Source organism: Oncorhynchus masou, chromosome 31, assembly GCF_036934945.1.
Source record: "Oncorhynchus masou masou isolate Uvic2021 chromosome 31, UVic_Omas_1.1, whole genome shotgun sequence".
Taxonomy (NCBI): Eukaryota; Metazoa; Chordata; class Actinopteri; order Salmoniformes; family Salmonidae; genus Oncorhynchus; species Oncorhynchus masou.
In genome coordinates, this window is record NC_088242.1 from 37321156 (window position 1) to 37345884 (window position 24729).

The 24729-nt window shown below is 43.3% G+C and overlaps 1 protein-coding gene across 1 annotated transcript in view; it reads left to right on the forward strand.

Moving 5' to 3' along the window:
- Window positions 1-24729, forward strand: part of LOC135523901 (transcription factor 7-like 2) — a 102459-nt gene that overhangs the window by 17935 nt on the left and 59795 nt on the right. Inside the window, 1 exon segment of the mRNA XM_064950909.1 lies at window positions 19287-19388. Coding sequence (XP_064806981.1) covers window positions 19287-19388 — 102 coding nt within the window.

Genomic DNA, 24729 nt, shown 5'->3' on the forward strand with positions numbered 1-24729 from the left:
GTTGTTGATTCTTCACAATTAAATACAGTTTTATATCTTTATGTTTGAAGCCTGAAATGTGGCAAAAGGTCGCAAAGTTCAAGGGGGCCGAATACTTTCGCAAGGCACTGTATCTCTCAAGTATTTATGAGCATTGGTGCAGCAATATTTGTGCTATTAAGTCCTTGCCTAAACTAACCAGGATGTGTTTTTCTTCATTGGTTTTGGCTTTGGCATTTGTAATAGTGTCAATATCAAATCAATATCGGTCGGCATCAGTGTTGGTTTGAAACACATCTGAGTAGCCAACACCTCGAAATGATGGGCTAGAGATTGAGATGCTTGGGGAGCTGTAGTCAGAGATGCTGGGAAAGTCGACCTCTAATTGTTCACAGAAGCCATTGGCAGGAAGAGCGAAGCATCAGCAGGGCGGTCACTGAGCGGAGCTCTCTCATTGCTGAGTTTTCAGGAAAGGAGCCGAGTCCCAGGATGCTCCCCAAAGACAATCTGCCGGGCCCAGAGAGAACCCGTAAACCAAACTCTCTTCCCTCTCTCCTTTTAAGAGACAAACACTTTTCCTCACTTTTAAATTGCCCTTGTTATGTGGTTTACCAAACTAGGCTGTTGGGAGCCGACTTGTTTTGCATAGGCCCATGTATTATTTTCTTCATGAAAAATAAGGGTCTATTTTCACTGGCACTGATTATAGTATTATAGTTTTTTTTAACTAACACTGTCCTGTGCATGTATTCTTCATTCCTTTTTGATCTCCGTCACAGATGCTTGGCTAGAGGCACATCTGCTTTCTCCCTCCCACCCCACACTTGTAGCACAAATCCTGTTTTGTGGTGTTTTTGTGTGCCATGATTTAGCAAATAACATCAGTAATGATTCAATTGGGCATAAAGTAATTGAGAGGCGGCCTGCTTGCCATCTGTCTCGTGAGATTACTGTTTCTGTGTAATTAAAAGTGTGACCTTGAGGCCGTGGTAGGATGGGCTGTCAGAACCACAGGCCCAGGCTGGGGGGCGGATGTGTCCTGTATACACACTAGTGATGCGCGGGTTTACTCATAATCTGCAATCCCTGCAGTTATATCCGCAGGTTTAGGGTTATGGAATATTGTGTGGATCAAGGGCGGGTGGGCGTGCAGGCTGGTTGAATAAAGAGAAAACAATACCTTAAAAATCCATATATATATCATTCTTGTGCAATTTTTGTCTATAGGCTACACTGAGGTTTTTCTTTCATTATTTTAAGCTAGCCGGCATTAGTGCATAAGCCTAAGCTTTCGGGCCTAACTGTACGAGCGCCAAATGGCCTACACGCCAATCGCCAAATGCTTTTGGGAATGGGTAATGAGCAAGGGTTTATTTAGTCTTCTAGGGCAACATATAATGACAGAAGAGAAGCTGCGTGTATATAATTATAGAAAAGTTGACTAACAAATAGCCTTCCAAAATGTCTGAAATTATAAGCAGAAAAATATATTTAAAAATCCTGCACCTCCTGTCAAAATAACATTCTGCTCACTCTGACTTTAGCCTACAGCGCATTGTCTATATTTGCGGGTTAGGGTCGGGTGCGGGCCTCAGATTTTCAATTTATCACATATTGCGGGCAGGTGCGGGTGAACAAACAGCTGGCCCGCGCACCACTAATACACACAAGTACTGGTCCGTGTCAAAGCCCCAAAACCTCCTTCAATTTGGAGGGGCGAGAGGAGCCCCACAAAGTCATGGTGATCCCTGTGTGCATCCAGTGTAACCACGAGAGGGCGGAGAGATAGGGAGGTGAAGGGGGGGCTGAGGGGGGGCAGAGGGTGGAGCTGTTTTAACTCTGATTTCACGTCTGGTTTTGTTTTGACTCCTGAGGATCAGTTTCCCTTGGACAGTGTCCAGAGACTACAGAGCCTGCTTTTTTTACCCCTCTGAAATCCCAGAGTGAAGGGTCCTGTAAGGCCCGGAATTGGATTTGAGATTTTATCTTGTTGCATGTAGTAAACAGGACAAGGAGACAAGGGGTGAACTCTGCGTGTGTGTGTGTTTGTGTATGGTATGCATATTCTTTGCATCCCCATTGTGGTAACACGCCTAGGTCAGAAAAGGAACTTAACAACTATATCATGATTACACATACACACACATTCACGTACAAACACAGGATGCATGGCTGAAAAAGACATTAGACGATGTTACCAGTGTGCGCTGGATGGCGTCTTGCAATACTTCCGCTGGGAGCGGTCAGGGGGGAGAGAGAAAAATAAGGCCAAAACAAAAATAACTGTTTTAATTGCTATGGCGCAGCCACAGTGTGCCTGGCAAGGCTCGGGTGAGGTGGCACCAGCCATCGGGGACCATGACCGAGACTGGGCGAGGCTCCAGGGAAATTACAGGGTGCTCAGGGCAAGAAATAGAGCCGGCGGCCTCCACTGCCTGCTACCCCTTCAGCAGTCCGCCTGCTCCACTTCAGCTATCATCCCCAAGTGCTACTGTTGCCATCTCCTACCACTTTCCGCTCACTGTTTCATATTGTTGCTCCAGAGATAATTGGAGAAGGTACTCCCACATACACAGCGTCTTCCTTCAAGGTATCTTTTCAAAGTTACTTTGTTTCACATAGTCAGCGTTTCAGTCAATAGACCTGTGTAGCGGTAGGCCTAGACATTCACAATTTGGAAAAAACCCTCCATACTTTCTAGTGTAGCAATATTTGGGCTAAGTTTCTCGATTTGAGGTCCTTCTTTTTTTCTTTTTTTATCCCATTTCAGTGTTTTGTTGTACTCTGCGTTTATTTATTCTAGCCTCTCAGGCTATCTGTTTCTCTTTCTCTCTGCTCTCTCTTTCTCTCTGCTTCACTCTCTCCCTCTTCCTCTCTCCTCCCTCTCCCCCTCCTATCTCACACAGTATGTGCTCTGATTACCTCTCGAAACTGGCAATAAGTTGATTGCTTTACAGAGATGATGTAAGCCCATGCCCTAGGGTACATCAGGTTGGATTTCTCCTGCTTTATCTTGTAAAGCCTAAATTAACAGCTGGTTTGGTTGGAGTTCTTCTGGATCTGACTAAAGGATTAGGCTTCGTCCTCATGTGAGTCAATCTGGTTTGATTTATTGCAGGTCTATCAAAAAAGATCAATGGGAGTCCTTTTGAAAGTAAATCCTTAATGTCATCATTGGGATTTTTTTTTCTCTCACACTCTCTCTTTCTTATTCTCTCCCTCCCCCTCCCCCCTCGTCTATCCTCCTGTCTTTTCTTCCCCCTAACCCGTCGTTGATAAAGAGGGAGCTAGCGATCTGCCCTGTCGATGGTATTCTGTTGTATCATCGGATGGATTTTTCTCTCGCTCATTAGCTATCCATCACGGCAAGGCAGACTGAAGCCGAGCTTTAGCAACACATGCCCTGATCACACCCCAAACGTGTCCCCTTATTTATTTTTTATTTATTTTTGTTTTAGTGCATCTACCTATTTCTGTATTTTCTCCACAGTTCAGCCATCACTCAGATATGCTCTAGTATGGCTACAGAGCCTGAGCACTAGCCTATCTTTTGTGTGCTTCATTTCTCTCTTGCTGTATGCACTATTTCCCAAAGAAATTCAATGAAGTAACCTAACTATTTATTTTAAAGGTCAATGAAAGCCTGAATGTCTTATACTGTAGATTGGACGTAATGGTTCTGCATGTGAATGAATAGCAAAAAAGGCCTTATCCTTCAACTACTCATTTTCAATGGGTAGTGCCCCATCTGTTTTGTGTTTACATACAATACCTTAGCACTTGATGCGAGGGAATAATTTGTAGTTCTATCATAACCTATACATTCGGCCACTCACATTGCCTAGGCCTACTCATACTCAGACACACACAAAGACATGGAAATGCAAAAAGTCCAGATTGACCTGGCAGCTGTTGCGAAACAAGATCCAGCCATGTTATATATTCCTCCCTCTCCCCTTCTCTCTCTCGCTCTCTCTCTCTGTCTCTCTCTGTCTCTCTCTGTCTCTCTCTCTCTCTCTTTTCTGTCTCACATTCTCCTATTCCTCCAACAACAGGCTCATTCTGTTGTACCTCCAGTCTTTTTTCTCCACTCTCTCTCTCAAGGCCTTGACTCTTAAGGAATCTGTAACTTGAAGAATAGGGCTGTGGCGGTGACCCAAGGGTAGATGGACAAACACAACTGACATTGATATTGGCTGGGCATTTAGATGTGTGTGTTGGGCGTAAGACTGCTTGTTGATGTGTTTGTTTGTATGCTATGCTATGCAGTGTTCTAGTTGGTTCATGGATGGCAGGGATAGTAGGTTCTCAGAGTTCTCTCAAGGATGGTTCCTTGTTCTCCCAATCAAGGAGGGAAAAAGTGATGGGGGGGAAAAGATTGATACAGTTACATATCAAACCAGATCAAAAATCAAATCACATTTTATTCGTCACGTGCCAAATACAACAGGTGTAGGCCTTACCGTGAAATGCTTACTTACAAACCCTTAACCAACAGTGCAGTTAAGAGTTAAGAAAATATTTACTAAAGGATCAGGATATTATGTTGGAAGATATATCATAAGATATATCGTATCATATCGTTTTGGCAATATCGCATTATCATTTTTGCGTTAGTTGGCTGTACCTGCACAAAAACTCCAGTATTTTTCCTTAATAGCTTATTCTCCATCTTTTTTTTAAAATAGGGAGACAATTTGTTTTCAGCACTTTTATTTCCATGATTGATCAAAACGAGTTTTCTCATGGCTCGCTCTTGTCCCTCTGCGGAAGACATATGATGAGCAAGATGTTTCCAACATCGAATCGCAACAAAAATTGAGTATTGAATCATAATATATATAGAATTGTGAGAATCGTGGGTATTGCAATACATATTGTATCGGCACCAAAATAATATGAGAATATTGTATCATGTGGTCCCTGGCGATTCCCAGCCCGGCTTTTCATCCATCCTCAACCATACACCTCCCTGAGGTGTCCTCTGCCTTTCGCCACTCTTTTTCTTTGGTTAGATTTTGTGTGTGTCTGAGCACGCAAGTGTGTGTGTCTGTGTGCAGCAAAAGCTTGGGGCCGATCGATGTCAAGTTCAGGTGTGTCCTCCTTGCAGACTTGGCTAGCTGGCAGACCAGGGGTGGAGGGGCTGTGGGGGGAGATCGACGGGATACGTGGGAACGAAGGGTTTGCTGTCAGCCAGCTGGACCTCTTAATCCTATAGCCTTGGGGAAAGGGTGTGTGTATGTGTCTAGTAAAGGTTTGACAATTTCAGCACACCTGCTACAGTATTTGGCCCAGCTGAGCCCACATTTTGAGTGTGTGTTTGTCCATGTCCCGTATTGTGTGTGTCTGTGCATTTCATCTCCACTATGTTTGCTGTAGTCCTCACTTTAACAGCACACTGTATATTTATGTAGAGACGACACAGCCTCACCCCCTTGATGTTTGAAAGGCGATGGGGGTTGGGGGTAGGTACTGCACGGCTGGTTGGGGGATTGGGGGCAGGGTAACAAACACTGCCAGTACTCCCCCCCCCCAGTATCAAACAAATGCCTATTCTCTGATTCATACACACATTATTTTCACCTCTCATTGTAGCTAAAACAACATAAGAGAAAGCAGCCGATTGCATCATCTCCCGCCGTTCATTAAAAGCGAAAAATACTATTTAGCCACATTCCTTGCAAGCTTGCTCTCTCGTGCTCTCTCACTCACACCACTCTTTGTCTCTCCCTCTCCCCCTTTCTCTGTCTGTCTTCCCCTCTCTCTCTCTCTCTCTCTCTCGCACTCTCTCTCTCTCTCTCTCTCGCACTCTCGCACTCTCTCTCCCCTATCTCTCCCTAGCTTGCTCTCTCTTTTTTGGCGTAGACTTTTGCATATATCACAGGCTGGCAGACTAAGAGCCTGGGACTTCCCCACGCCACACTCCAAGCCTTTGATCCTTTGCTTTGGAGGTAACATCAAAAGGAGAGGCATAGAAAGGCAGCTACTACTGTGAAGTTCAATGTTCAACTTGATGGCTTGGCTGAGGGCTTTTTTTCTCTCCTCCTCCCGCCGCTGCACTGCTTCCCTCAGCTGACAAAAACACACAGTTTGTAGTCAAGGTTTTTTCTAGTCCATGTTAACCTTTATGGAACCTATCTGGAACACAACAAGAACCAAAAAGCACCTCATGAATCTGTATCTACATCTCTATAGGTTTATATATAGGTTTATTCATAGCCTCTGTATTAAGGTGTGCAGTGTAAATTATTGCCCATGCCAGGACCAAGCATTTTCTTCTTAATGCGTGGATGACATGCAGCTCCCAATATTGCAGTGGGTTGCATCAATGCTGGGCCTCGTTGGCGGATGGGTCCAGAAGAGAGGATAATACTCCATACTGTTTGCTACACGCATGTTCAGATATATTCATCTGCCTGTTGTTTTTTAATTATTTTTTTATCTGAGAACTGTCAGAATGTGTTAAGGGGAGGAGAACATCCAGCCTTTCAGGTCCCGTGTTTACATGGGGGTGCAAGGCACACTATTGTGTTCACTCACTGGTAAACCACACATAACTGATCTAATGATGAATGCTTAGCTTATTATCAGCATCAGTATCTCAAAAATTATCCCTTCAAAGGGAGAAAACAATTTCAGAATTTAGCTTATTCTGGATGTGACCATGTGAAATACCACAAAACTAGTGAGAATATAGGATATATAGGGGCTAAATGGTATAATATAGTGAGACTGGCACTACGGGAAAATATTTTTTCCTCTCTTTTAAAAAAATCTCTGTCTCATTGCACCAATTAGTAAAGACTTGTGGACTGCTCTCTCTCCTCTCTCTCTCACACATGTACACACACACACACACGTGTCATTAGCCTGCCTGCTGTAACGCGGGCGGTTGTGCTGAGCTCTACCTTATCTCCATGTCAATCACAGCGTGTGAACATCAGTGTTAGGATCTCCATCCAGCCTGGCTGTCAGTGTGTGTAACGCCCGCTTTGGCCCGGAGCCGCACCTCCCCAGCTAATAGATGCAAAATGAAACTGATCAATAGATGGCCTCAGCTCGTTATCGACGTATTATCATGGTGTGGGATTTCTGTCCGTTTTTAAGGGGCTCGTAGAAGAGGTATGAAGAAGGGAGTAACAAAGTGTTTTCAGATGCACAGTATATCAGCTCATTGGTGACAAAAATAAAAAAATATATATTTTTAAGATGATTTATTTATTTTAAATTATACAGGGCAGAGGTCACAAACAGCAGGCTTTCTCACACTGTCCTCTGTATCTTTCTCCCTTTCCACTACATTTCCCTTGGCTGGGGGAGATAACTCCTAGGAAAACCAAACAGGGACATTTGTAGCAAAGCCAAACAGGGAGTTGGTAAAATACCTTATTAAAGATTCATCAATAATTGGCTTTTGTGCCATGTTTGTGTCGGTGGTGAAGGAGAATGTCTTCAGAGTCAGACAGATCACCCAGTGATTAAGCAAGGCTGTAATTAGCCGTGTGTGTGTGTGTGTGTGTGCACAAGGCAGAGAGGGGTGTGTGCAAGGGGGGGAGTCATTGGCAGTTGATTTGGAGGTGAGGGGCGGGGGCGCCTGGGTGGGGTACCGAGGGACAGGAGACGGGAAGGAGAAACACCCACGCAGACACAGCCCGGCCCAAGTAGCAGCCTCCCTGACCCTCCCGGGGTCCTGTTGTCACGGCAGCATCCTCCATTTTAATGAGCTCCAATAACCACATCCTTATTACTTATTTATTTATTAAGCCGCGATAGAGCTAGTTTCCTACTGCTATATTGTGTGTGTGTGTTTAATGGATGAAAAATAATTATTCCTGTATCACAGTCAGTAAGATCATATGGCCCTCAGGAACGTCAGATTAGTCGATGTGTTTAAACTAGGCTTAATCTGATGGAGGTATGAGGATGTTTTCTGTAGGATACTGTAATACAGTTTTTTTACAATCACTTTGGCACTAATTTCGGAACCTTGATGTCGTTTTTCAAAACTCTAGACACAAAACTCAACAACCAATGATCAAAATTCAAATTTTTCAAAACTATACCACTTTTTCCAATTGCTTGGATACCCAACTTTTACTTATCATTTTGAGCAGTTGTATCAATTGATAGTTAGGTCATTGTAATGAAATGAATAGACAGTCATTTCAGATGTAGTGTGTGAATTTAATTTTGAAATGGTAATACGTTGATGTTAAGTTGTGTCATTTTGAACAGGTGATTTTAGTTCAATTAACAAATGATCTTAGCTTTATGTGTATGCATAGTTTTATGGAAACTGACTATATTCCATGTTTAGATCATGAAAGTTTCAGGATAACGAGATCCATTGACACCAATTACCGTGGAACTTGAACCAATTGGACTACATTATCTATGGATGGAATATTTCATCATCATTCTTTATCAGACACTGTTTCTATGGTCCCATGTACCACTTTTCCAGACCATGTTTTCAGATTTGACAATACTGTACACTCACCGGCCACCTTATTAGGAACACCTATCTAGTACTGGGTAGGACCACTTTTGCCTCCACAACAGCCAGAATTATTCACGGTGTTGTACGTTAAGAGATGCCCTTCTGCACACCACTGTTTTAAACAGCTGTTATTTGAGCATTTGTGGCCTTTCTGTTAGCTTGAATGAGTCTGGACATTCTCTTCTGACCTCTCTCATTAACAAGGTGTTTTGCCCACAGAACTGCTGCTCACTGAATGTGTTTTGTTTATTGCACCATTCTCTGTAAACTCTAGAGACTGTACTGCGTAAAAATCCCAGGAAGGCAGCTGTTTCTGAGATGATGGAATCACCATGTGTGGCATCAACAATCATACCATGGTCAAAGTTGCTTAGATTACGCATCTTGTCCGTTCTAATGTTTGGTCGAACAACATCTAAAGCTCTCTACTCTATATACTCTACATATTGAGTTGCAGGCAGCCACATGATTCGCTGTTCGAATGTAACCTTCCTTGATGAGCTAAATAAGGTCTGTAGAGCTGATGGCATGACTTATGTCATTGTGTGGGATAATGTCAGGTTCCACCATGCTCAAATGGTGCAAGCCTGGTTTCAGGCCCATCCGCAATTTACCACCCTGTACTTACCCCCATACTCTCCTTTCCTTAACCCGATTGAGGAATTTTTCTCCACATGGAGGTGGAAGGTAGGCTCCTTCATGAACAAGCCACCCTTCTCCAGGCCATGGATGAAGCATGCAATGACATCACGGCAGACCAGTGTCAGGCCTGGATTCGCCATGACCGAAGATTATCCCAAGATGTTTGGCTAATGAAAACATCCATTGTGATGTGGATAAGAACCTGTGGCCAAATCCACAAGACAGGGTTGATGGAAATATACAGTAAAAATTATTTTGTTTTCCTTTTTACAGTAAGCCAGGTGAGGAACACTGCAGTTGACCTTTAACTGTTTTTTCTTTTTTTTGTAGCTAATTATTTTTGCTTTGATTCAAAGAAACCTATGTTGTAATTTTATTGTATTTCATCACTAAATTTCATATTTTGTTCAATGATTCCACTGTGTCTGTAGTATTCTCTCCACTAGTCCTTTTACAGTGATGTATTTACATGTAGTAGCATAATGAAACATGTATCACATATTTTGTACTACAATATGTAATGATTGTACGAACAACTACACAGTGAAACTATTGGTATCTTGTGTGTGGGTGATCTAAAGGTTCCTATGGTATTTCATGATCAATTAGTTATTTGAACCCATGATTCTGCAAGTGCAAGGTTTCTTTAAAGATATGAATGCACAATGCAATGTTTTGAAGTGATGACCGCGTGATGACCGTTTTGAGTGTTGTGTCTAGAGTTTTGAAAAATGAACATACGGTTCTGAAATTAGTGCCAAAGTGATTGTTAAGAACCATTCTGGATTTTGAGCTGGAGCCCTGGTAATGGGTCTCTGGCCTGCATAGGGAATGGGCCTCATGACTATAGAGTCTAAACTGCTCCAAGGTGTGTGTGTGTGTGTGTGTGTGTGTGTGTGTGTGTGTGTGTGTGTGTGTGTGTGTGTGTGTGTGTGTGTGTGTGTGTGTGTGTGTGTGTGTGTGTGTGTGTGTGTGTGTGTGTGTGTGTGTGTGTGTGTGTGTGTGTGTGTGTGTACAATGCATTTCTGTAGGTTGTGTGTTGAAACAGTGTGTGTATATGATTAAATCGTGTTGGTTGAGGGTGTAGATGTGTGATGGTTGAGTGTTTTAGTGTGTGTGTGTGTACTGTATGTATGTTGAAGCCTTTGACGGTTTGTGTGTGTATGTACAGTTGTGGCCAAAAGTTTTGAGAATGACACATATATAAATTTTCACAAAGTTTGCTGCCTCAGTTTGTATGATGGCAATTTGCATGTACTCCAGAATGTTATGAAGAGTGATCAGATGAATTGCCATGCAAATGAACTGAATCCCCCCCAAATATTTCCACTGCATTTCAGCCCTGCCACAAAAGGACCAGCTGATATCACGTCAGTGATTCTCTCGTTAACACAGGTGTGTGGTGAGTGTTGACGAGAACAGGGCTGGAGATCACTCTGTCATGCTGATTGAGTTCAAATAACAGACTGGAAGCTTCAAAAGGAGGGTGGTGCTTGAAATCATTGTTCTTCCTCTGTCAAACATGGTTACCTGCAAGGAAACATCATTGCTTTGCACAAAAAGGGCTTCACAGGCAAGGACATTGCTGCCAGTAAGATTGCACCTAAATCAACCATTAATCGGATCATCAAGAACTTCAAGGAGAGCGGTTCAATTGTTGTGAAGAAGGCTTCAGGGCACCCAAGAAAGTCCAGCAAGAGCCAGGACCGTCTCCTAAAGTTGATTTGGCTGCAGGATCGGGGCACCACCAGTACAGAGCTTGCTCAGGAATGGCAGCAGGCAGGTGTGAGTGAATCTGCACACACAGTGAGGCGAAGACTTTTGGAGAATGGCCTGGTGTCAAGAAGGGCAGCAAAGAAGCCACTTCTCTCCAGGAAAAACATCAGGGACAGACTGATATTCTGCAAAAGGTACAGGGATTGGACTGCTGAGAACTGGGGTAAAGTCTCTGATGAATCCCCTTTCCGATTGTTTGAGGCATCCTGAAAAAAGCTTGTCCGGAGAAGACAAGGTGAGTGCTACCATTAGCCCTGTGTCATGCCAACAGTAAAGCATCCTGAGACATTCACAATTTTGCCTAAGAACACAGCCATGAATAAAGAATGGTACCAACCCATCCTCCGAGAGCAACTTCTTCCAACCATTCAGGAACAGTTTGGTGACGAACAATGCCTTTTCCAGCATGATGGAGCACCTTGCCATAAGGCAAAAGTGATAACTAAGTGGCTCGGGGAACAAAACATTGACATTTTGGGTCCATGGCCAAGAAACTCCCCAGACTTTAATCCCATTGAGAACTTGTGGTCAATCCTCAAGAGGCGGGTGGACAAACAAAAACCCACAAATTCTGACAAACTCGAAGCATTGATTATGCAAGAATGGCTGCCATCAGTCAGGATGTGGCCCAGAAGTTAATTGACAGCATGCCAGGGCGAATTGCAGAGGTCTTGAATTAGAAGGGTCAACACTGCAAATATTGACTCTGCATCAACTTCATGTAATTGTCAATAAAAGCCTTTGACATGTATGAAATGCTTGTAATTATACTTCAGTATTCCATAGTAACATCTGAAAAAAATATCTAAAGACACTGAAGCAGCAAACTTTGTGAAAATGAATATTTGTGTCATTCTCACGTGTCATTGGCCACGTGTGTGTGTGTGCGTGTGTGTGTGTCTACGCATGTTCTCTATCTGAAGGATGTTATTTCTTTACAAGGTGAGTGTAGGCTTCTTCTAAAGGAACCTGCATTCTTCCCTTAATGTTTCAATATAATTATTCCCCAACCCAACGGCTATGGAACTATATAGATACCTAAATAGTTACCTGAATAAACAGGTAACCTTCTTGTTATGTCAGGGTGATATCCGTCCAACATCACAAAGCCAATCATCATCATCATCCTACTCAAGGTGGCTTTAAGTAGAGGTTCCAGGGCTCTGGCTTAACCTTCAACTTCTTATTTTATACTTTTAATATTACCACTTCTCCTAAACAAAGGCAAGCATGTACACACAATGTGCACCTACTACCCAAACTTTTCCTACCACAGAGTGAGCTCCTTGCACAAGGGGCTCAGACACACCTGCTGTGCTAGCTTGCTGAGCTCACGTAGCCGCTAAGTAGGTCAGTATGTACGAGAATCCACCGGGCAGCAGGACTTGGATCTGACCTGAACTTCTCATCTCAGCCCTGATCTCACTCTCTCACTGCCCACACTCACTATGTTGCTCTGGGCATCTGTAGACTAGTGTTGAAACAATAATAGTACAGTCATCAAGCAGATGCTTTCACCCAAAGCAACATATAGTTTACAAATGATGTGTATTTACTATTTGCTGGAAATATGTCTGGGAAGAGGCCCAGACATAGACATTGACATTGAGAGATGGGCGGTGGAGAAACGTGAGAAGTAACAGTCAGAGAACTGGAGACAGAAGCTGAGATCGAAGCAATACCTGAGAGCAGAGCCAGCCAGGAAGGCCTGATGTTAAAGATGCCTGTGCTGTTCATTAGTGTCCCGGGTCTGTCGGAGGAACAGCAGGCCCCGCAGTCCTTAGCCTCCCAGCTCTATTTATAGACAGGCCCAGAGATGCCCTTAATGACATGGAGGCAGAGACGGGGAGAGTCAGAGAAATACAACACTGTTTACTTTCTGAGTCTGTATGCTGTAAATCCACCAAGAATTTGGAGTCTGGGGTGATTTCACATCCTTGGAGAAGATGTGAGTGCCCCAGTATGTCTGTGACTGGTCTTTCTTCTTCCAAGTGGGATTGGATTACTCCAGCTCCATCAGCCGATCAGTTTTGTTTCTCATTGGTTCAGATGCTTTTTGTCTTTCAAATGGAGCATTTTACTGCTGTTATTGATTTTTGTTCATTCCTTAGTTTAGTTGAATATGTGTTGCGCAATCTTTAGAAACTTTCCAGCAAATCAGCTGGTGTTTGAATAGCACATTTTGTCCACACCTGTTAAGTAAACAGTGTAGGAGCAAGACTGCTCCAATCTCATGAACCCGTGTTTGAGACCAGAGTTAACGTCCAGAACAGGACAGATAAGGAAAGTGTTCAGGGACACATTTTGAGAAAACAAAGAAAATAATCTATTCCAAAATATAAAAAAATTATTGAAGAGTACAATGTCTCAAACTCTTTTGAAACCAGCTTGGCTTTGGCCACGTTGTTTTCAGACAGTCCGTAGAATATGTTTAGAGGATGCAGGAGGCGGGACCTGGGGCCTAAAAAAACGTCCATATAAAAGTGTCAGGTTGAGTTTATCTTGCGCGAGAAGGGGGAGTGGGGGGGTTGGAGTGGGTCGACGGCCCCGCGCTGTCAGGGCCTTGTGGAATCCCCTAACGGTTCGGGCTTTGGAGTAAATACAGGCCCAGCGGACCCCTTTCCCCGCCCCAGGGCACACAAACCCCAGACCTTCCCACATTCCACTTTTATTTTCCTGCTTGCAAAACGCCTCTGGCTATCAGAGCTGGTGGGACTTTTTTTATTTACTCATAAAATGTGTATTAGAAGAACTAAATCAGTCATGAAGAGCCCTCTCTCGTCGACTAACCTTCTCTCAGTTTTGGTTGGACTTTCTTCCCTCTACTCCCCTCACTTTCTGCCTGCTTATATCGTTCTTCTTCCTTCTCAAATGTGTGGTGTATCCTATAGATTGGGAAAAGGTCTCTCTTTTGACCTGGGGGATTTCAAAGGATCTGGATTGCATTATCCCCCCCAATTACAGAAAATTACTGTTCCCGCCCCAACAATTGGGTGTATGTTTAACCCCTGCACCTGTGGCCTAGACAAAGGAACCCACAAATGTCAAGAAGGAAACACATTTGCCCATCATTTTCAAGTATTATTTGAATGTAGCAGCTGTCCTTAGAAGAACATGAAGTTAACTAAATAATACTCTTTCTCAGACCTTTAGTCTAACACAACCCCAATAGGACTTGACACTGGGATAGTGGGATTTACTCTGTTTCGATTGGGTCTCACTTGTTTTGGGCATAGCAAACACAAATAAAGCTCTTTTAAATTTGTTGTTTGATTTGGTGTAATCTGCAAGCTGTTATTCTGATCCCGGGCCCCCAGGGTGTCATTGAACAGTTAGCCACAGTGTGTTCCTGTGTGTGAGCGTGTGTGTGTGTGTGTGTGTGTGTGTGTGTGTGTGTGTGTGTGTGTGTGTGTGTGTGTGTGTGTGTGTGTGTGTGTGTGTGTGTGTGTGTGTGTGTGTGTGTGTGTGTGTGTGTGTGTGTGTGTGTGTGTGTGTGTGTGTGTGTGTGTGTGTGTGTGTGTGTGTGTGTGTGTGTGTGTGTGTGTGGTGAACATGTGTGTCTCTTTGTGCATGCAGGTAGCTTTATCATTATCTTTCACTCTGCAATGTTGGAAAATAACCCGTAAGTAAGCATTTCATTGTTAGTCTAAACCTGTTGTTTTCAAAGCATGAACCATTTTTTTAATTTTTATTTTATTTGAGTGTATGTGTACATGCATGTGTCACTGTGGTACACGCCCACTGCTACTACTGTATGTCTGGATGGTGGTGGCTGTGTCATGACTGCACTATGAGGCAGCAGCCCACACAGCCACAGATGGGCCGGGGATCTGCCGAGGTCTCCAGAGCAAGACCCAGGCTCCATATGTTGGCTGTAAATCCGAGCTGTTCGCCCCTCTTTCCCGCTCTCTTCTGTCGATCTCCCCCTAACATTGTTTATGTGGCAGGAATGCCTCTGGACCCCGTTCGGCCTGAGACCGAGATTCACTTCATCCTCTCTCGCAGTCCCGCTGGGAATATTCCCGGGGTTCCGAGCCACTTTGGCATGTTAGGAGCCCTATTTGTCCGATTGGGGAAAATCCTCTGCTGTTAATCCAAAACAAAATGAACAAGTCGGTATGTGCCGAGGCTCGGGTTGCTTGTAATAAACACGTCAGATGGGGTTTCAACAAGAACAGGTTTCACAGCATTGACCACCTCCAGAATTCAGGGTAGCTGACTCAGTGTACATAGTTTATAGCTAATAATTGTGCATGAGAATATTTTAATGGATTTGATTAGCTTATTTTTCAATAAATACATTTTGGGAGTGCTTTAGTAACATTATGCGTTAGACTAGTGTTAATGACATATGTATCAAACTATTTCAGGTTAAAATGTTCTTGTAGTCTATTTGTTATATATTTGAAATAAGAGTCCTCTCATATTCCAAATCAAATATTCAGTTCTATCACCCAACTTATGGTGTAGACATGTGAGGATGATGTGTGAGCACTCACAATGCACTCTGTTGTCTCCCTCTGTGTCCTTCTGTATAACGGATGGCACTGGGTTAGCCTCAGCTTCTTTGCATTGTGATGAAAGTTAGTGGGTCTGGGTCACATTCAGCAGTTCATACCATGCCAAGCTGAACTTTTGCATCAGTCACTCAAATATGGCGAGCAGACAGTCCAGCAGTTGGACCTTGGTAGTGAAATGTGGGGGCTTGGGGCTATTTTTTAAGACCACTTTTCCTCTATCATTCACTCTCACCCCCTTTCTAGCCAGTTTGCTTGTCACTATGGGAAATCTCCAGGCGAGAGAGGGAGAGTTCATCCCTCTGTAAGGATTTAGAGGACTCCCTTGTCTTTTACTTCATCAGAGACAATTGAGTCATTCAGCTCCCATTGTGGGGCCCGGCAAGGCGAGGAGGGGCAGAGGGTTAGAGGGGGAGCGAGAGTGAGGGAAGGAAGGGGGAAGCCCCTGATGTACAGTGTGTACTCTGGGTGGCTCTTAGGGGCGAGAGATGGGGGATGGGGGTAAAGGGAGGAAGAAGAGGTGGGGGTGCGAGAGTTATCCTGGAACGCCGAAGCAATTTGTCACATTGGAATGGCTCTTGAGTTACCAAGGTGGCCCTAATAGTGGGAGAGTTTTTTATGGGTGGGAGGAGGAGGAGCCGGGCGGCCGAGGGGGGTCAGGGGTCACTGCCTACTCAAGCCCAGGCGACGCATCCGTCAGTAAGAGTTGGAGGGAAGGAGGAGGGTAAATGGGGAGGAGGTGGAGGTGGGGTCGGAAAGCTTGGCACTCGCTGGGGCTCCGTTCTCCTTGGCATGCTTGTAAAACCTACAGGAGGGATTAGCGTGTGAGAACATTTGCAATAGCAGGCTGAAGTGGAGCCGCCTGTTAGGGCATGTGCTCTATTCCTCTCTCCGCTTCAGCGCCACACTCTGGAGTGTCACCTTTCACCCACCACCTCAAGACAGAGGCTTAAGGGATGTCCCCTCACTGAAGGCCTCCCTGCGGTTGTGTCTGAATATTTGTGTGCATCTGTGTGCTCAACTTGGACAATCATTTGGCAAGTCTAGTATATGATAAGACCTTCCCATGACTGGAATCAGAATTCATAACCTGCCATCCACCAGCCCCTCTTGCACCAGTATAGGCTGTCTTGAGTTACCTCATAGATAGCAGTGGTACCATCACTCTCAACACTCCATCCCCCTTCATGGCAATTAATACCCAATATGGGTGGTCTGTAAAAATCACAAGACCACAACACTGGAGCTTTACAAGTTGTACTTTCCACCCTTCGACGCACAAACAAACGCAAACAAAGACAGTTGCAGTAAAAGCCTTGTGGGGGTCATAAATGAGTGGTTGTGGAGCCAGCCAGAGGACGGGAGTCAATAACTCCCTCCAGCACAAGCCACAGCAATGCACCCCGTGGTGAACTCTCCGCTAATTACCACTGATTTAGCCACGGTCTCAGGAAAGGTCGTGACACACACACAAGCACACACACAAATACACACGTGCCACATGCTCGCAAACACAAACTCTTGCTGATGTAGTAACAACCACAGACAGGCAGATGCACACAGCAATAGTGTAGAAGTGTACAGATTTCTTCTAGCACAGGCCCATACTTAGAGGACAGAGACTTGCTCTGATTAGGTAGTTGAATAGGCTACAAGAAAGGAGCTGTTGTCATCGGATATCAGGGCAGCAGGAGGGCCATTGTGATTGTTTTATTTAGAGGATAAGGATAGGAACACAGACGTAGATGGAATGACAACATTCCAATTCTAGCTCTGGATGAGTTCTTTGGCCAGAATCCTAGCTAGCCCAGCGGTTGATGTTCCGATTGCATCAGAGGCCAAGATACAAGGCCAACTTGACTTGTCAGAATTTTCCTTTGGGGGGGACCCAGTGTGCTATGAGGCGGCATACTTTACGGATGCGCCGGCCTTGACGCTAGAGAGAGCATTGCCTGTGGTCTCAAGGTTAAGGAACAAGTCTGTAACCCTCTTGTGTTTTTACTAGCCAACTCTAATGACTAGTGCTGTGACGATACCAGTATTGCAAAAAAAAACACGAAGCAGACCAAACTTTTTGGTCCTTTAAAAACCTGTTGTATGTATGTGCTATAAATAAATAAATGTGACTCTGGATGACACGTAGTGATGTTTGTTTCCAACATTAGGGCTGTTTTCCTTAAGAAGTTAAATCTGCTTTGTGTTTTGTTTCCTTGCCATTATACTAATGATCGTCCCGGCTCTACTAATGACCCCATATTTCTTTCACTCTCCTTTTTCTCTTTCCTCTCTTCATTTTGTCTTATTGGCTTGGAGTCTGTTTTCCTATCTGACCTTGTTGCGCTCGTTTTCTGTTGCTCTCCCTGTGTATATTTAGTTGTTGTTCATGTTACATGTACATCAACTGTACAGGGTTTTATAGTTCTTTGTGACAGTGTATTTTGCCCTCAATATTTGGACAGTCCGCATTCCCATCAGTGTGTGCACAGCCGTACCTGCAAATTCAGGGAACACCTATCACTGTTGGACATATTGTTTGCTTCCCTATTTGAATGTACTCTCTTGCAGTAAGTGGTATGGAAAGGTCTTACACAGTGTGCCCTGCTTTGATATTTTGTAGTTCTATTTTTCATACTGTACAATAAGTGCCTGTTTCACCCTGTTGACCCCCCAGTAACTTAACTAATGTTGGGGGCCCTCTCTGAGCGCAGGCAGCTGAGGTGACCTCAGTTTGTACCCCCTCCGACTAGGTGGCCTTGACATTTGTTAGGGAGACTATGTCACAGCCGATAGCAGGGTCATCCCCTAGGATCACTGGGTCAGAATGCAGTAGGAGCTTTAGCTATAGCAAAGGGCAGGCACGGCAAATAGATGTCTAGAAGGGAAAGCATTCAGCTGTGGGTTGTGGAATGAGCGGGGGGAAATTATGCTTTGCATTATAATGTTATTGCATTATATGAGTATCCTTGAATCCTTTGAAGGTAACTTTTGTCAATATGACCTGTTGACAAGGAAGATATTGGTCACAATACTTAAGATGCTAGGCTTCTTCTTTATGATGGTTTTGCCCCTGTAAAGTTTGTCTTACAGTGGTTTAGACTTTGCTCTCCCTGGTGGCTTAGCTCATAATTCAGAGCAACTGTTCTTCCTCCTCCTTTCTTCCTCGTCAGGAAACTAAATATGGTAGACTATGTCGCCAAAGCAATTGGCATGTCATCTGATTTAAAGGGCTCTACCCAATTTATTAGAAAATGCTCTATGTCTCGTGTAAGTCTCTCTCTCTCTTCATCTCATGCTCTCTCGCTCCCCCTCTTTCTCTCCCGCTCTCGCTCTCTCACCCCCACTCCCCCTCTCTCTCTCTCTCTCTAGCTCTCGCAATCTCGCTCTCTGTGTATATGTCCCTCAGGCCTAATAAAGCCAAGTCAATCATTCGCTGGGACAGTCACTAGGTGGATTCAGACCCATAATAGCGGCCAGTGGATCCACAGTGCACGGTTTTATGAGGCTGACCAATAAAAGTCATTCAAGTCACCTGGAATCTCAGAGTGGTCACATTTATGGCATCAAATCATTCTAAACCCATAATCCACGTACAGTAGCCTTCTCAGGCATATAAGCAGTGATTTAGCTTACCTAAGATTTGGAACGGTTCTAATTCTTGAATGGATGCCCTATTTATAGTTTTCCACATAGTTGTCCACACAACTACTGTATCCCGTTCAAACTACTAGGACATGTAGTTCTCTTTTTTTAATGTTTATGCAACATATCTGTAATAAATGGTTTCAATCTACTGTAGTAGTTTTTTCTGACTAATATGCATTGGTAACATGTATTTCTTTTTTTGTCCATTTTGTTTCTTTCTCACCATACAGTACCTACAGATGAAATGGCCCTTGCTAGATGTTAACCACGGAAGTCTTCAAAGTAGACAAGCACTTAAAGATGCCCGGTCCCCGTCACCAGCACACATTGTTGTAAGTAACCCCCTCTTTATTCCTTTACATTTCTCTACCTCATTTTGCCCCTAAAACAGAAATACAACCCTTCTCCTGTATCCTGTATTGTATACCTCTGTATACCCTCTTTTTCTAACACAAAATCTGTTGAATGGATGTCAGTGACTAACTGAAATACCTAGAGACCAGGGTTGGGATCGATTCGAATTGAAGGCAGTCAAATCAGGAAGTAAACAAAAATTACAATTCAATAATCAAAACAAAATTGCATTTACTTTCAATGACTTCAATAAACTGAAAAAAATGTCTGAATGTTAAATCGAATCACTTCCTGAGTTGACTGCCTTATTGAGCCTGAATTGAGCCCAACCCTATTATAAGCATTATATGGACTGTATTGATTGCGTAAAGCCAATTGTAAGGGAAAGCTCACTCTGTGAAAGGGATAAGCTGGCAGCTGTAGTGGAGTTGCCAAAGTGGCAGATGGCTATTGCTCTTTGGACGGCCACACCGCTCCCGACGCAGTGTGTGTGGCGACACAAGGCCCAACCCAGCGCTTGCTGTACAGTAGAGTTTACAGATGGATACTCTTCTGACTTTATGAGCACAGTAAGGAAGAGCTATAGCCATATTGTTAACTAACCCACACGGTTCACTTTCCAAAGAGCATGACCGCCCTGCGTCCGGGCTGGCTATGTGACTGGACAGTGATAGTCTAATAGGGACCATGTCAATATTTTAAAAGCTAGTTCTCTATTATTAACAGATTTGTCCATGTTTGACCAATGTAAAAGTGGTATATAGTGAAGAATATAAAAAGGTGTGGAATAAAGTTGGTGTTAGTAAGATGACTAAAAGTGAGCCAGTATTGGCATGGTGGGTAGCATTGTTTCTAGAGTTGTAATTAGGATCGTTTAGATATTGCCAACGTTAAAGTTCATACATGGTCTCTATGGCATAATATTGGACATACACTTAGGGCTACACTATAGACCCATTGTGCATATGAGTGTCTGATTGATTTAGACTTAACCACATAGCTGACCCCGTGTTGACCCATGGAGCGAATATGTGTAGTCAACATTTGTTTAGGTCATGAGTTTTACACAAGGATGTGAATAATTAGTGGCTTAAACGATGTTAAGGAACTGTCTCCACATGAGTCACTGTTGGTATTTGATAAGTAGAGCTAGTTTTTATGAGCTACAATAAAAAAATATTATCATCAATGGTTTCCAGTTCAACAGTAAGAAAAAGTTGGAAAACAGAAACCCTGTCAAAAGTTATGCTTAAGACAAAGAGATGGCGATGACAGTGCTCTAACGAACACAACAAGCAAACTCAGTAGGACAAGCCCTCCTTATCCTCAGAGCCACGCCAGTGTTATTTTTATACCGTAAAGTTTAGGAGGCCCAACTTGCATGGTTATTTTAAGAGACACCATTTCCTCTGAAATCATTAAGCTGGTAGGAGGCAGTTAAGCTGCAGGTAAATGCTTCAGTTTTTATTCCTCCATGAGTCATATGGCTTTAAATACTTATCACCTCATATCTTCCATTGCTCCTTCGTACTGTGGGCTTTAGGAGGAGTTTGCCATCCAAAACACGATTACAGTTAAAATGCTTTGTAGTCAGAATGCATTAGCATCTTGTTACTCCAGAAAACGCGTCTATCTTCATTGTTTATTTATTTATTTGTTTGATAAAAAACGCAGGAGTTTGTAAGATCAGAGGTGTTGCTGCACCTGAATGCACTTGCTGTTAGTGTAAGTGATCAAATTGAATGGGAGATGAAGCTTGTATTGTCTTCTCCCTCCTGCCCTCCTCCATTTATCTCCAAATGAGGGAAGTTTTATTAGAAAAATGTGTTTTATGGTTGTCATTAGATTTGGATTTGGTTGGTTGGGGTCATGAGAAATTCTTGCAAACAAAATTGTCCACAGAAATTCTTGCGGGAAGAAATGGGGTCCCAGGTGAAAAAGTTTCAATGCCACTGGTTTATATGTTCCTTTACATCAGCCCTCCAAAGTAAAAAATAAATAAATATTATTATTATTGTTGGACATAAAATACTGTAAAACCACCAACAAATCAACTCCAAGTGATTTGAATTATGGAAATCTGTTCCAATGTATTCCCAAGCATAATAGAGATACAGGTAACTACCAAATCCAAAATAAAGGAAACACCAACATAAAGTGTCTTAATAGGGCGTTGGGCCACCATGGCCAGAACAGCTTCAATGCACCTTGGCATAGTTTCTACAAGTGTCTGGAACTCTACTGGAGGAGGGATGTGACACCATTCTTCCACTGGAAATTCCATAATTTGGTGTTTTGTTGATGGTGGTGGAAAACGCTGTTTTAGGCGCCGCTCCAGAATCTCCAATAAGTGTTAAGATTGAGATCTGTTGACTGAGACGACCATGGCATATGGTTTACATTGTTCTCATGCTCATCAAATGATTCAGTGACCACTCGTGCCCTATGGATGGGGGCATTGTTATCCTATGGGGGTATAGCCATAATAGCCAAAATAATAACCTGCCCAGCATTTTTATACATGACCTTAAGCATGATGGGATGTTAATTGCTTAATTAACTCAGGAACCACACCTGTGTGGAAGCACCTGCTTTCAATATACAGTACTTTGTATCCCTCATTTACTCAAGTGTTTCCATTATTTTGGCAGTTACCTGTATATGTGATTGTATACAAATGGAAGCAAGGTTTGAAATTAGTATGTTTTAGTCAAATATCATACAATGAGGGAAAAAAGTATTTGATCCCCTGCTGATTTTGTACATTTGCCCACTGACAAAGAAATGATCCGTCTATCATTTTAATGCTAGGTTTATTTGAACAGTGAGAGACAGAATAACAACAAAAAAATCCAGAAAAACGCATCTCAAAAATGTTATGAATTGATTTGCATTTTAATGAGGGAAATAAGTATTTGACCCTCTCTCAATCAGAAAGATTTCTGGCTCCCAGGTGTCTTTTATACAGGTAACGAGCTGAGATTAGGAGCACACTCTTAAAGGGAGTGCTCATAATCTCATCTTGTTACCTGTATAAAAGACACTTGTCCACAGAAGCAATCAATCAATCAGATTCCAAACTCTCCCCTTGTGGGGTTGCAATGATCATGAGAACGGTGAAGAATCAGCCCAGAACTACACGGAGGATCTTGTCAATGATCTCAAGGCAGCTGGGACCATAGTCACCAAGAAAACAATTGGTAACACACTATGCCGTGAAGGACTGAAATCCTGCAGCGCCCGCAAGGACCCCCTGCTCAAGAAAGCACATATACATGCCCGTCTGAAGTTTGCAAATGAACATCTGAATGATTCAGAGGATAACTGAGTGAAAATGTTGTGGTCAGATGAGACCAAAATGAAGCTCTTTGACATCAGCTCAACTCGCCGTGTTTGGAGGAGGAGGAATGCTGCCTATGACCCCAAGAACATCAAATATGGAGGTGGAAACATTATGCTTTGGGGGTGTTTTTCTGCTAAGGGGACAGGACAACTTCACCGCATCAAAGGGACGATGGGCGGGGCCATGTACCATCAAATCTTGGGTGAGAACCTCCTTCCCTCAGCCAGGGCATTGAAAATGGGTCGTGGATGGTTATTCCAGCATGACAATGACCCAAAACACACAGCCAAGGCAACAAAGGAGTGGCTCAAGAAGAAGCACATTAAGGTCCTGGAGTGGCTTAGCCAGTCTCCAGACCTTAATCCCATAGACAATTTGTGGAGGGAGCTGAAGATTCGAGTTGCCAAACCTCAGCCTCAACCTTAATGATTTGGACAAGATCTGCAAAGAGGAGTGGGACAAAATCCCTCCTGAGATGTGTGCAAACCTGGTGGCCAGCTACAAGAAACATCTGACCTCTGGGATTGCCAACAAGGGTTTTGCCACCAAGTACTAAGTCATGTTTTGCAGAGGGGTCAAATACTTATTTCCCTCATTAAAATGCAATTCAATTTATAACATTTTTGACATGCGTTTCTCTGGATTTTTGTTGTTGTTATTCTGTCTCTCACGGTTCAAATAAACCTACCATTAAAATTGTAGACTGATCATTTCTATGTCAGTGGGCAAACGTACAAAGTCAGCAGGGGATCAAATACTTTTTTTCACTGTATCTGTTTGGGCTTCTTGCGGTCAATTTTCTTTGGCTGAATCTAGTCGATGATCCCGCTTTACGTAATCCCCTTATAAAAAAATGTGGCCGTAAACAGTTGTTTCTTTTTGCTTTCAAATGGGAAAAACACCTGGGCACATTGACCGATCTTTGGCTTGAAATGTGCCATCTGCACCGTAGTGATAAAAACCAGCAGATAGGCACCAGCGATATGGAGAGAGCGATCCGAAGTTTAAGTGACCCTTCAGCAACTTCAGAAAGTCAGAGAGAGTGAAAGACTAAATAAGACAAAAATATCAAGTTTGAGACATACATACAAATGCTAAATTGAGCAATGAGATATGGAGAAGGACTGATGGACAAAGAGATGTAAAAATACATATGGGCAGATACACATAGAATCAAACAAAAACATACTGTCTTGTGTAGAATCTATGGATAGGTCAGTTTCAGGGGCAGAAGTAGGTGGAACTCTTGAGGGTCAGCCATGAAGGGAAAGGAGGAAGTGACCTCACAGGGGCTTGTCGTTACGAGGGCATGCCCCTCTCCTCCATGCCCGCAAAGGGGGCACGCCTGGCCCTTTGATGTGTCTGACCGCGCCGCGGGGCAGCCTCCAAACCGCTGCCGCTGAACTTTTAGACCATTGGCTGAAAGTTATTATTTATTTATGTCTATTGATGTGTATTTTTTTCTGAAAGAAACCCAGGGAGAGACATTTTTGTCTTGTGCTTCACATAGTCAACAGTCTGAGAGAATTTTGTATAGAATAGCACTCAGTTCGTAGAGTCGTATGCTACAGTATCTTCATTTGACACATTTTCATACACACATTAACACAGTCAATTCTCAAAACACAATGAGTTGACAGTCTATAAAAAAAACTGAAGGTTATCCTTTCTTGTTAAATTGTTGGTGCACCAAATACAGTAGGCCTACATCGGCTGATGTATTATGCCATTTTCCTAGTAGCTTAGAGGTGCTCGAAATAGGATTTGTTTTGAGCCACGTGACAGATTTTTGATTTGTTACGGGATCTGTTTCGTGTGTGTGTGCCCCCACATCACAGCTGGCAACTGCTGCTACTCAAGCAGGACATAGCTGTGTCCCAGTAGCATAACATGGTGGTGTTCTGGTCATGCCATTTCTTTACACATTCAAGTTGAGAAGAGTACTTTACATTTCAACTCTGTAAGGCAAGAATTGT